Below are 13,547 nucleotides of genomic sequence, written 5' to 3'. Positions count from 1 at the left end.
TGTCTGCTAATTCTTTTGTATTCTACTCTCCCAGTGCTTAGTACAGTGCTCTGCACGTAATAAGTGCTCAGTAAATACCATTGATGGTTGATTGACTTGTCATGGGCCAAGCTCTGCATCAACATCAACTCCAAGACTAATAGACTTACTTGATTGTTCTCTTCCAAATGCTTAGTACAATGCTCTGCACAGAATAAGCATTCAATAAAAAAACACTGATTGGTTGATTGATTAGATGCAAGAGAGCAGGATTGGACACAGTCTCACATGAAAGAGGAAGGGAGAGGAAATATCTTCTCCTGGAGGAGGGGAGTTAGCAGTTCTCAGATCTACTCAAGCTCATCACTATTCATTCATTCAATAGTATTTATTGAGCGCTTACTATGTGCAGAGCACTGTACTAAGCGCTTGGAATGAACAAGTCGGCAACAGATAGAGACGGTCCCTGCCGTTTGACGGGCTTACAGTCTAGTTGGGGGAGACAGACAGACTAGAACAATGGCAATAAACTATGGCATCACTACAGAGAAGCAGTGTGGCTCTGTGGAAAGAGCCCGGGCTTGGTAGTCAGAGTTCATGGGTTCGAATCCCGGCTCTGCCACTTGTCAGCTGTGTGACTGTGGGCAAGTCACTTAACTTCTCTGTGCCTCAGTTCCCTCATCTGTAAAATGGGGATTAACTGTGAGCCTCGCGAGGGACAACCTGATTACCCTGTATCTTCCCCAGTGCTTAGAACAGTGCTCTGCACATAGTAAGCGCTTAACAAATACCAACATTATTACTACCCAAATCCACTACTCAAATCTACTTGAAGTCAAACTCACCACTTGCCCTTGGGAAGGAGGTAAACATTTTTTTTTTAAGTAGTATTTATTAAGCACCCACTATGTGTCAGGCACTGTACTAAGCTCTGGAGTAGATATAAGATAATTGGGTTGAACACAGTCCCTGTCCCACATAGAGTTCACAATCTTAATTTCCACTGTACAGATTAGATGAAGCACAGAGAAATAAAGTGGCATGCCCAATGTTACCCAGTAGGTAAATGGCAGAGCTGGGATTAGAACTCAGTTCCTCTGATTCCCTAGGTTCATGTTCTTTCCAATAGGCAATGATGTTTCCCAATCACCTGGTACAGCGTTCTGCACTCAGTAAGCACTCAGTAAATGAATTACTGACTGATTCTCAGAAAATGCTCTTCAAAAAAAAAGCATTGGATCAAAAGTCAAAAAATCTATCCTCTATTTCTATTTCTGCCCCAGTCCCTGACAGATCTTATGGGAGATATTTAGCCACTCTGAACTTCAGTGTTTATAGTTCGAATGGGAATAACAATGGCTTTCTTTCTAGCGTCTCTTAGGAATTCAGAACATTTGGGACTTAGTGGGGGAAAAATAGTTCACAAATCTGAGCAATTATTACAATAAACAGATTGAGTGGTTTTTTAATTTACAGTCAAAAGCCAATATTATTTTTGAGAAGCAAGTTGGCCTAGTGGAAAGAACATGCTGAGTCAGGAGACCTGGGTTCTAATCCTGACTCTGCCAAATACCTGCACTTGTGTGACCTTGGACAAGTTACTTAACTTCTCTGTGCCTCAGTTCCCTCATCTGCAGAATGGGGATTCAATGCCTGTTCTCTCTCCTACTTAGACTATGAGTCCCACTTGGGACCATGATTATGTTGTATCTTCCCCTGTGTTTAGTACATGCTTGGCACATAGCAAGCGCTTAACAAATACCACACTTATCATTATTACTACTACTGCTGTTGCTAATGCCAGAAAAAGTAAGGAATCTTGAAAAATCATGTATCTGTCTCTAATCCAATCTCACTGGGGAGGTCTTCGCACTCACCTGAAAAGAAAAGCTTGATTGTATATAAACTATCCTCAGAAATGATCAAGCGTTTCACCGAAACACAGGGTGAGGAACTTTGTAGGACCCACAGCATGAGAGAGCTATTTCAATTCTGCCCAGTTCATGGGCTTATCACATTTATTTCTTAATAATAATAATAATAGGGATATTTGTTAAGCCCTTACTATGGGCCACTGGCTCCGCCACTTCTCCACTGTGTGACCTTGGCCAAATCCCTTAACTTTTCTGTGCCTCAGTTCCCTCATCTGTAAAATGGGAATTAAGACTGTGAGCCCTATGTGGGTCAGGGACTGTGTCCAACCTGACTGTAAGCACTCTGTAGACCGTAAGCTCATCTTTACCATGTTTTGCTTTCCATTGGCATTTATTAATTCTGGTGTGTGTCCAACACTATGTGTCAAGAACTTTGCTAAGGACAGGGATAAATTCAGGATAATCAGGACACAGTCCACGTCTCACATGGGTCTCGCGGTCTATGGGGGGGAGAGAATAGATATTTAATCCCCATTTTACATTTGAGGAAACTGAGGCACAGAGAAGTTAAGTGACTTGCCTTTTGTTATGTAGCAGGTAAGTGTCAGAATCAGGATTAGAACTCAGGTCTCCTGACTCCTCCCCCCACAGGGTCGCACCTGGAGAGTTTCCAGTATTCTACCAGTCACAACTACAGGAGGGAGAGTCAAGTAGAGGCATACCCATTCCATTCCTAGCTTGGGCAGTAGCTAGTGAGGGGAAGGCAAAACTCATCAGTGCTGGGCAGCAGTGGCATGGGAGAGAGTCAAGGGTAGACTCATTTACTGCGTGGAAGGAGGCAGTGGTAAACCACTTCTGTATTTTCACCAAGAAAACTCTATGGATGCACTTCCAGAATGATTGAAGATGGAAGTGGGGCGTTTTGGAAGAGATGCGTCCATGGTGTCACTATGGGTCGGACATGACTCGACAGCATAAGACAACAACAACTCCTGACTCCCAGCCCTGTGATCTTTCCACTAAGTCATGCTGCTTCTCTGATTCATGTTTAGTCTATTATGGACTTCCAGTACCTATTGAATTCAGTTCACTTAGTGCCTGAATCCCCTCCTGGCTTAAGCAGCCCGGAAGGCCCGAGAAACTCATTCATTCCACTGTTAGAGTGTACTCTTCCAAGCATTTAGTACAATGCTTTGCACACAGTAAGTGCTCAAGGAATAACACTGATGATATGATGATGAAGAAATGAATGGTCTCAGTGGAATAAAAGAGGAGCACGTTAAGCACTCCCAGAGAGTTTTAGGCACAAGGGAGCTCACATTTTCTCAGGAGCAGCATTGCCTACTGGACAGAGGTCAGGCCTGGATATCAAAAGGACTTGGGTTTCCATGCCTGTTTTGACACTTGCCTGCTGCGTGACCTTGGGCAAGTCACTTTACTTCTCTGTGTCTCAGTTCCCTCATCTACATAGTAAGTGCTTAGCAAATACCATTAACAAACAACAACGGAATTATGTTAGTGATTTTGAAAGCACTATTCAAGATGTTTTAAATACGTTATGTCCCTGGAAACCCAAGGAAATAAGCTACAACAGAAGAAAATAATGGAAGAAGTCTTACTCACCAGAGAATGGACAATGGGCTTTAAATTCAAGTTCAGGGCAGTTTGGGAAGATTTAGTCACCATGAGGAACAGAAAGAATAAAATTGTTCTCTCCAGAGACTTCATTTCTTCTGGCTGGTGGTGTGGGATCTGAAATAGAAATTCAGTGATTTAGAGATATGACAATATTTGGGGTAAACTTTAACGGTGGTGGACAAACCTCAACGGTGAAAAAGAACCTTATCAAATGAGGCGGAAAAAAAGAGATTTATCCAAAAGCCAACTCACTCCCACACTTTGTGTCGCCCTCAGGAAGAGTGATGGTAAACTGTTTCTCAAGCATCTAGGCTGAACAGCAGGGCAGAGATTTTCAACTTGAGGCACAGGCCACTAAGAGTGTTTCAAAAGTTCCATGACAGGGTGGTGAATTTTTCCCTATGGCATATTATTAAACTGACCCCTTCAGTTGAGTGAAGGAAGGTCAAATAGAGATGTTCAAGACGGCTATAATTGTTAAGGTACTTGTTAAGCACTGACTATGTGTCAAGCACAGTTCTAAGCCTTGGGGTAGATTCAAGTTAATCAGATTGGGCATGTCAGCTGTGTGACTTTGGGCAAGTCACTTAACTTCTCGGTGCCTCAGTTACCTCATCTGTAAAATGGGGATTAAGATTGTGAGCCCCACGTGGGACAACCTCATTCCCCTGTGTCTACCCCAGCGCTTAGAACAGTGCTCGGCACATAGTAAGCGCTTAACAAATAGCAACAAAAAAAAATAGTCCGTGTTCCACATGGGGCTCACAGTCTAAGTAGGAGAGAGTAAGATTTAATCCCCTTTATCCAATTGAGGAAATTGAGGCACACAGAAATTAAATGATTTCCCCAAGGTCACACAGCAAGCAATTCACAGAGCCAGGATTAGAATCCAGGTCCTCTGATTCCCAGGCCCAGGCTTTTTTCACTTGGCTGTGCTACTTCCATGCTGCTTAAATTTCCTGGGAAGACAATAAATATCCAGGAAAATGACTAACCCAAGACATATGATTATGTCTCATGGTGGACTGTCAATTATTCCAAAGAGATTCCCATCTATCATCAGAGAGGACTTTATACACACCCCATCCCTTTAGAACAGAGGCTCGTTCATTTGATTGCTCCATGTTTTACCTGGTGTTTCCTCACAAATGACTTTCAAATGGATCATCTTCTTTGGGTTGCTGTGCTTCCTCCAATCTAGTCCAGACTTCCTTGAGTTCGATATTTTCACTTTCTTCAAATCAGAAAATTGTGCTATATCTTTCCAGGAATCAGAGCTCCTTCTAAAGCTCACCTAAACCCTACTTCTGACGCAAAGTAATGACCTTAGGACTTAGTAACCACAGATAATTAGGACAGAGAAAGGAAACTATCATTTAGAGATCCACTAGTCCTCTACTATAGGAGGCATAGTGTGTGCAGAACACTGTATTAAGCCTGAAATCAAGTGTCCAGTGACAAAATTTCCATACACCATACAGAGCAAACTGTAATGTGATGGTCTCAAAGGTGTCATTTTCCAGAAATGTGAAAATTTTGCACAATCCTAGAATGTTCCTTCAGGAAGATCCCTGATTCACTCACTCCAGGGTCTTTGTGTTCTCTTCCAAGGTCAGTGTGAAGTTTTGGCACCTTGTCTGAGAGTCCTGCTGAGAGTTAAAAAGACAGACACGGAAGCGTCTGCTTCAATATCGCAACTGGAGGTGGGACCAGCCTGGGATGTTCACTATCAATCCCTCAACAGCAATCACTGGCCACCTAACACAGGGAATAAGGTGTCCAGTAAGGTGATCTTGGAGACTGGATGCCCAGGTGCATATGACATCACATGCCTTATGCCAGGTCCACGGAGTAACACCACGACATTGTACACATACACACCATTTTGCAAAAGTCTATCAGGACTCTGACCATTTCTTCCGAGGCCCTGACTCACTCCAGAGCCTATGTATCTTCTCACTGGCTTCCCTGGAAACATGGACACCAATTCTGGCCCACAGAATTCCTTAGCAGGAGTCAAGGCAGAGAAAGAGGAAGGACATAAAGATATCTGGGACTGTATCCAAAGATAGGATATGGATTATGAATCAATCAGCAGTATTCATTCATTTTATTTTTGTTTTGCATTCTTCCAAGCACTTAGTACAGTGTTCTGCACACAGTTTTAAGCTCTCAATAAATAATATTGAATAAATTAATATTTATTGAGAACTTACTGTGTGCCGAACACTGTACTAAGCACTTGGGAGACTACAAAATAACAATAAATGGACACATTCCCTTCTCTCAGTGGGCTTGGTATTTATCAAGTGTTTACCTTGTGCAGGGCACTGTACAATAATAATTCATAATTATGGCAATTGTTAAATATCTACCATGTGTCAAGCACTGAATGAGGATCAGGATGGATTACAGATCAACTGAAAGTGAGACAGTGTGCTCCAAAATCAGATAAATGGCTACCCTTTCCTGAGAAAAGGCCCTGAGGTCTACCCCAAAAGGAGTTCAGACTTTTGTCCAAGGTCTCAAAACTGACACACAAATTAAGCCCTGAAAGCAGGTGGACCTGAGTTTCTCCTACTGGTGGGGAGCATTCTTCTATTTCCCATTATAATAACTGTGGTATTTACTAAAGTGCTTACTATGTGCCAAGCACTGGGCTAAGCTCCAGGGGAGATACAAGCAGATTAGACACATGATAATAATAATAATAATAATGTTGGTATTTGTTAAGCGCTTACTATGTGCAGAGCACTGTTCTAAGCGCTGGGGGAGATACAGGGTAATCAGGTCATCCCACTTGAGGCTCACAGTTAATCCCCATTTTACAGATAAGGTAACTGAGGCATAAAGAAGTTAAGTGACTTGCCCAGAAGTTAAGTGACTTGCCCACAGTCACACAGCTGACAAGTGGCAGAGCCGGGAGTCGAACTCGTGACCTCTGACTCCGAAGCCCAGGCTCTATCCACTGAGCCACGCTGCTTCACATACACACCACATACACACCTGACCCACGTGGGGCCCTCAATCTGACCTATAGAAGTGAACGTTAACTTTAGCATCACTAGAAATCTTCTGCCGCCCTCAAGCAAGTTACTTCCTTCTGCCTTAGTTTCTCCTCTGGGAAGTTAGGAGAGAATGGAAAAAATCAATCAATAAATCAATCGTACTTATTTAGCACTTACTGTGTGCAGAGCCCCGAACTGACAGTTTACAGGCCTCTAGACTCTAAGCTCAGTATGGGCAGGGAATGTGTCTGCTATATTGTTACACTGTATTCTCCCAAGTGCTTAGTACAGTGCTCCACACAGTAAGCGCTCAATAAGTAGGATTGACTGCCTAAGCATTTGGGAGAGGACAGAGTAACAGTATAACAGGCACATTTCCTGCCCACAGTGATAAATGACATATTGCTGTCAGAGGCTGCATTAGCAAGAATCAGTATTTTATGCACTTGCCTCATTTTGAAAGTGAAGAGCAGGACCAGTGCTTGAAACAATGAAAGGCATATTTACCCTGCAAACCCAGCAGCTCTCTGATGTTTGTTTGCTGAAAGACTGCCACCATGAAACCATTGTGGAAAACCTCCTCCACTTTAGAAACAACCACCCAAACCCAGGCCAAGCTGGGAGAAAACTCTCACCCTGTGACATTTGCGTTATGATGCCTTAGACCCATCTAGAAAACAGTCAGATTCCTCATTTGCAAACTGTTGGCATGGTTTTAAAGATCAAAAAAAATGCATAATCTTATCCCGTGTAAGAGGCCTGATTGACATGAATTGTCAGCGAGGTTCAGATAAAATTTCCTATGGCCAGGGAAAATCCCAAGGCTCTGTCGGACGTTTTCATAGTGTGGTTGTGGGTGGCATAGTGTACTATGTCTTCAAATTTCCAGAAGTATCCTTTGTCCTCAAATCCTGCATTCCCTTAACTCTTCCCTTCCTTCCACCCTCTACTTCCAACCTGTATCCCCAGCCGTGTTTCCCTGGGAACAGATGAAGGCATGTGGAGATCAGGGTGGAAGGAGGAGAGGGAAATTAAGAGGAATCTTCATCACTGCCATCGACAGTGATTATTGAGCCCTGCGCTGAGCAGGGTACTGAGCAGTGCCTAGCATTTGCAAAACACTCTACTGAATGCTCTCTTTTAGCGGCAAATCTGAGGAGAGCACTGCTTTGCCTGTAAACTGCTAGTCTGATTAGTTGGGTATGGGCAAGAGAGATGACCCACCAATATAACCATCGCCCTACAGACCTACATTATTCTCAGATCAATCGATTAATGGTATTTATTTGACTTATCACATGCAAAATACTGTATTAAGTGCTTGAGAGTGTATAATACAATGAAGTTGGTAGACATAATCCCACAACCTCGAGCAATACCTGCGATCAAAGTGCAAGTGGAGAAGCAGCGTGGCTCAGTGGAAAGAGCCCGGGCTTTGGAGTCAGGGCTCATGAGTTCGAATCCCAGCTCTGCCACTTGTCAGCTGTGTGACTGTGGGCAAGTCACTTCACTTCTCTGGGCCTCAGTTCCCTCGTCTGTAAAATGGGGATGAAGACTGTGAGCCCCACGTGGGACAACCTGATTCCCCTGTGTCTCCCCCACCGCTTAGAACAGTGCTCGGCACATAGTAAGCGCTTAACAAATACCAACATTATTAACTTTACTAATGCTAAAATGGGATGTTGGGTAAGAGGCAGTTAACTGCTGAACTGATCTTCCATGCACCAGTAGACTTCTTTAACTTTTAATTTTGCTTATTCAACCTGTGGCACTCAACAAGCATTTATTAAGCTCAAGGTAATGAGTTTGTTGTAGGCAGGGAACATATCTACCAACTCTGTTACATTGTACTCTCTCAAGCCCTTAGTTCAGAGCTCCGCACACAGTAAGTGCTCAATAAATAGGATTTATTGACTGATTGATCGATAATAATAATAATTATTACTGTTTTATGTTAAGCACTTACTGTGTGCCAGGCACCGTACCTTAGTACAGCTGGGGTGAGTACCAGCAAAATGAGTAGGACACAGTCCCTGTCCCATGTGAGAATCACAGTCTCCATCCCCATTTTACAGATGAGGTAACTGAGACACAGAGAAGTGAAGTGACCTGCCTAAGGTCACAAAGCAGACAAGTGGCAGAGCTGGGATTAGAACCCCTGACCTTCTGTCTCCCAGGCCCATGCTCTATCCACTATGCCATCTGCTTCCCCTAGCTAGCTGTTGCCCATCTATAAAGTTGGGAAGTCCATCAAGCAGAATAAGAGGTCAAGTGGACTGAAATTGATGATTTACTCTAATTCAAGATGTGCCTTTTTCCTTTGAGACCATACACTGATTGACTGATTGATTAGTGAGGGCCAGGGAAATGGCAGCACTATCATTTCCACGAATTTTCTTTCTAGTCCTTCCAGGTCAAAGCCAGAGAGCAGTCACCTGAGACCACAGAACTCCTTCTGAATCTTGTGCAATTCCTGGCAAGAATACGATAGTGCAGACACGGAATTCACGATAGACGGAACAGGACATCTGAAACTCACTTTACCAGCTGGAGTAATACATATACCCACCACCGGTTCTCCATTCTAAACAAGAGGATTGATGAAGGCCATTGTTCTCTGGGGTCCCCGGGGATCACCCACCTGGAAGGAAAAGTTCCTTCACATCCTGGAATCTTTCTTGATTGACACCAAAGAAGTCCGGGTTAAAAAAGAGTCACTAGCTCGCACGCACGTTCCACTCCTTGGCTTAGAAAAAGGAAACGAGATGAAACTAGATCTCAGTCAGGTCTTGTATCCTCATTCTGTGACATTGTTTTGAAAGAAAAAAAAGCACCCTGGGTAAATCTCGGGAGTTGGATCGGACATGGAGTGCTGTATAGAGCAGCCAGAGAATATACTGAAGGATTAAATGGTCACAGAAGGGAATTACATAAAGCCAAAAGAAAATGTTTTTGGACTATGTATTTTCAAATATTTGTTATGCCCTTGCTATGTGCCAAGCACTGTACTAAGCTCTGGGGTGGATACAAGGTAATCAGTCCCAAAGGGATCTCACAGTCTTAACCCTTGTTTTACAGGTGAGGTAACTGAGGCACACAGAAGTGAAGTGACTTACCCATGGTCACACAGCTGGGATTAAAGCCCAGGTCCTCTGACTCAGAGGCCCATTCTCTTTCTACAAGGCCACACTGCTTCTTATTTAGAAAGAAAACCTGGATAGCTTATGTATGGAGGTGGAGGAATTGCTTTCTTGGAAGATAATCAAGAAGAGGGATGAGGACCATTTTTATGAGCTATTTTAGCTCTTGGGGATGGGATTTCTTCATATCTTGACCACATATTGATAAGATTACTTCCGCAGATTCCCCCCATTCCTGTAATTCTACAATGAAAATTAGGGTAGTTTAGTTCCTAGTAAGTCAATGTTCATTCAGAGAGTGGGTGACTGTTATATTTTCATGGAAAAAGTGTTCAAGTGCCCAAGGGACAGTCTTTTTAAAGACTTCCTCAACCATGGATGTGCCTAGCCATTAGTAGGGCCATCTTCAAATCTAAGGACAAGTCTAATATTGCTGCAACATTGCTGCCATGGTCTCTGCATCTTGGAGAATATTTGATAATCTACAGGGTGGGCAGAAGAAGTGTGGTAAGGACATATCTAAAGATTCCCTCTAGGCTAGTTGTAGGCATGCCTACCAATTCTGCTGTCTTATACTCTCCCATATGTTTCATACAGGCTTTGCCCCTTATCAGATGTGTGACCTTGGACAAGTCACTTAACTTCTCTGTGCCTCAGTTACCTCATCTATAAAAGGGGGATTAAGTGTTTGAGCCCCACGTGGGACAACCTGATTACCTTGTAACTATCCCAGTGCTGCGAACAGTGTTTGGCACACAGTAAGCGTTTAACAAATACCATCATTATTAATATAGAGTCCTCTGCACACAGTAAGTGTCAGTAAATCCCACTGATTGATTGATTCCTTCAAGTGATGCCTCATAATGGGAATGCTTTGAAAGAATAGCTAACAGACCCATTTGGTACAAAGTCATCCTAGAAGGAAAGGGTATTTTTCCAGGAACAAACTGGGAGAAGAATCAGAAGGCCACTGGGTTGAGCACTCATCAAGCACTTTGATACTCGCCCCAGCCCCGTAGCCCTCATGTTCATACCCTTATACTCTACAATTTTCCCCTAGCTCTCGTTTATTTTACTGTCTCCCCCTGTATATTCTAAACTTCCTTTGAATAGGGACCACATCCACCAGCAATATGTACTCTATCTTCCTTAGCTCTTAGTACAGTGCTCTGTACACAGTAAGTGCTCAATAAATACCAATAATAGATAGTAGTAATGGGATTGATTAGGGATCCATACACTGTATTAAGCACTTGGTGAACTGAAAGTAACACCTAGAATCAGAGAAAGAGAACTCCGTCAGGCTTTTTGGTCACACCTCCAAACACTAAACCCACCGACTAAAATGCTATCTTTGAAACTGAAAGATGCCCCCATTATAGTTATAGGTTTACAGATTCAAATCACTGACTGATGAGCTTTCTCACCAGAGTTCCATAGAAATCTAGGAATTACTCATAATGTGGACTTGAATACTTAACCCTAGAAAAGTGAGCTAAGAGAAGCAGCTTGGCTTAGTGAAAAAGAACACAGGGACGGGAATCAGAGGACCTGTGTTCTAATCCCGGCTCTGGCACTTATCTGTTCTGTGATGACAGGCAAGACATTTATCTTCTCTGTGACTCGGTTTCTTCGACTGTAAAATGGGACAGGGACTGTGCCTGGACTGATTAAGTTGAATCTACTCCAGTGCTTGACACATCATAAACAGTTAACAAATACCACAATTAAATGAAATTGATTATCCTGTTGCTTTTTCTCCTTGGCCCTAATCCCAGTAGAATGCTGTGGTTTTTAGCATAAGAGTGGCCTTTGTCACAATCCCCTTTGACTCTTTCATGGTACTAAATATTTTGCAGATCTCCAGAAGGTTTAATTTGACTCCACAGCATCACAGCTTCTGCTCATTGGTATGGAGGATGGGTTCAATTAGAGATGAAAAGAGTGACATTTTGTCAGTCTTTGCACATTTTAATGTGTGGTTAGTAAGTAGCAGAATGCTGCTGTTGCGGTTGTGGCTGCAGATCTCACTTTGGCTCTTTTGGTCACACACACAACCCCAGGCTTCTCCATCAGTGGTGGCTTTAAAGAAGTACAACAATTTGTTCTAGTTGAAAATATTTACCCTCGTTAATTGCATTTAATGAAATAACTCTCATATTTCAACCACAGGGAACACAGAAGCCAACGTCCATCCATGACCGAAGCAAACATCAGACCCAGCGCTAATTTAAAATTGCCTTTGGTTCCACTTTATTTTCCCTTTAAACTCAGTTCATTCCGACACTGTGTCGCCAGACATCAGATTACGGGGAATACTTGTTTGTACACAATGGGATCAACTTTTCCAAAACAGATTGAACATGTGTTTGGTTTGATAACCTTTTTTTCCCCCTTCTCGTCTTGCCACAATTCACTGGGGAACTTTAACCTTTGAGGGAGAGATTCCCATCGGTACAAAAAGCCTTCATGTTTCTCACACTGCTCTTATCTCTCCAATCTCCAGATATTAATATAGTCTTTGGTGCAACTCCCTTATAGAGGGTGGGTTTCTCCACACTCCTCCCAAAACAATGACTGCAATATATCTTTCTCATTGTAGTGTCACCTAGATTTAGTGGTGTTTCAACCTTTAGGGCTTTCCCCCCGCACTCTAAATCTCTATTTTTGATTCCTGATGATGTCCCTGGAGAACAGAAAAGGAGGAGGACGATAAGGGTCTGCTGTGTGACCTTGGGCAAGTCACTTCATTTCTCTGTGCCTCAGTTACCTCATCTGTAAAATGGAGATTAAGGGTGTGAGCCCCACGTGGGACAAGGATTGTGTCCAACTTAATTACCTTGTGTCTACCTCAGCACTTAGAAGAATGCCTGGCACATTATAAACACTTAACAAGCACCACAGTTATTATTATTATACGATGAGGATGAAGCAGGCGAAGATGAGGAGGAGGAAGAAGAGGAGGAGGAAGAGGAGGAGGAAGAGGAGGTCTGCCCCACTGCATTTATGTGCATATCAATCTATAATTTATTTTGCATCTCTTCTTTTAGCCTGTTAGATTCTTGGGCGGGCATCATTTGTTCCTTCTCTGTCATAGTGGACTCTCCCAAGACCTTAGTACAGTGCTCAGCACACCAGAAGTTGACTCAAGGAGGTGAAAGGGGTGGGGGCAGGAGGAAGAGGGGAAGGAGGGAGGGAAGAAAGAGGAGGAGAAGAAACAGCAGGTTTGCCTAATGGAGAGAGCACAGGCCAGGAAGTCAGACGACCTTGAATTATTTTGCATCAGGGGTTGGGGAACAAAAATGTCAAAGGCAAGCCTTACAGCTTAAATTTATGTCCCAGAAATCATGTGGCATCCCCTTATCATATCCTGTTTACCTAGAACATTTTATCTACAACTTTGTTAAAATCCGTATATTATATCGAGCCAAAGGGTTTCCCTGAAATGCACTTGGAAAATACCACTGCTCTTCTTACTGAGTGAGCTATGCAGTGCGGATGAAAAACTGTCTTCATACGTTTTATGTGTCCATGTCTCACTCCACCTTAATCTCCTATGCCTATTCATTTTCATTTTCAATTTGGATATAATACAACAGAAGCTATGGGGAACTTCTATCTCACAACACAAATCTGTTCTGGAAGAACACAGTCCACAAATTGACAAAAGTAGATTGAACATGGGAAGAGAGAGTTGTGAGTCTGTGAATGGCATTGATCAGGGTATGATATTGCAAGCTCCATGATGGACACAGACTGTGTTTAATTCCCACCTGGGTATTTTCTCTCAGCCCTTAGTACAGTGCTCTGCATACAGTAATGACATAATACTATTACTATAATATGATTATCATATTATTGTACGGTCATGCATATACATGTGTGTGTGACACCTGAACATGTATTAC

General features: G+C 42.9%; 1 protein-coding gene across 4 annotated transcripts in view; it reads right to left on the bottom strand.

Annotated features, from left to right (window-relative positions):
* The window catches only part of ADGRF5 (adhesion G protein-coupled receptor F5), an 88,934-nt gene that overhangs the window by 51,006 nt on the left and 24,381 nt on the right, over positions 1 to 13,547 (bottom strand). For all 4 annotated transcript variants that reach the window (XM_029071940.2, XM_029071939.2, XM_007666985.4 and 1 more), the window contains exon 2: positions 3,477 to 3,605. In XM_029071940.2, coding sequence (XP_028927773.1) covers positions 3,477 to 3,581 — 105 coding nt within the window. In that variant the 5' untranslated portion in view covers positions 3,582 to 3,605. The remainder of the gene's footprint in view (positions 1 to 3,476; positions 3,606 to 13,547) is intronic.

This window comes from Ornithorhynchus anatinus, chromosome 9 (genome assembly GCF_004115215.2).
Source record: "Ornithorhynchus anatinus isolate Pmale09 chromosome 9, mOrnAna1.pri.v4, whole genome shotgun sequence".
In the NCBI taxonomy this organism is placed as follows: domain Eukaryota; kingdom Metazoa; phylum Chordata; class Mammalia; order Monotremata; family Ornithorhynchidae; genus Ornithorhynchus; species Ornithorhynchus anatinus.
Note: the sequence above shows the minus strand (reverse complement) of the source record. Positions and strands in the feature narration are given on the sequence as shown.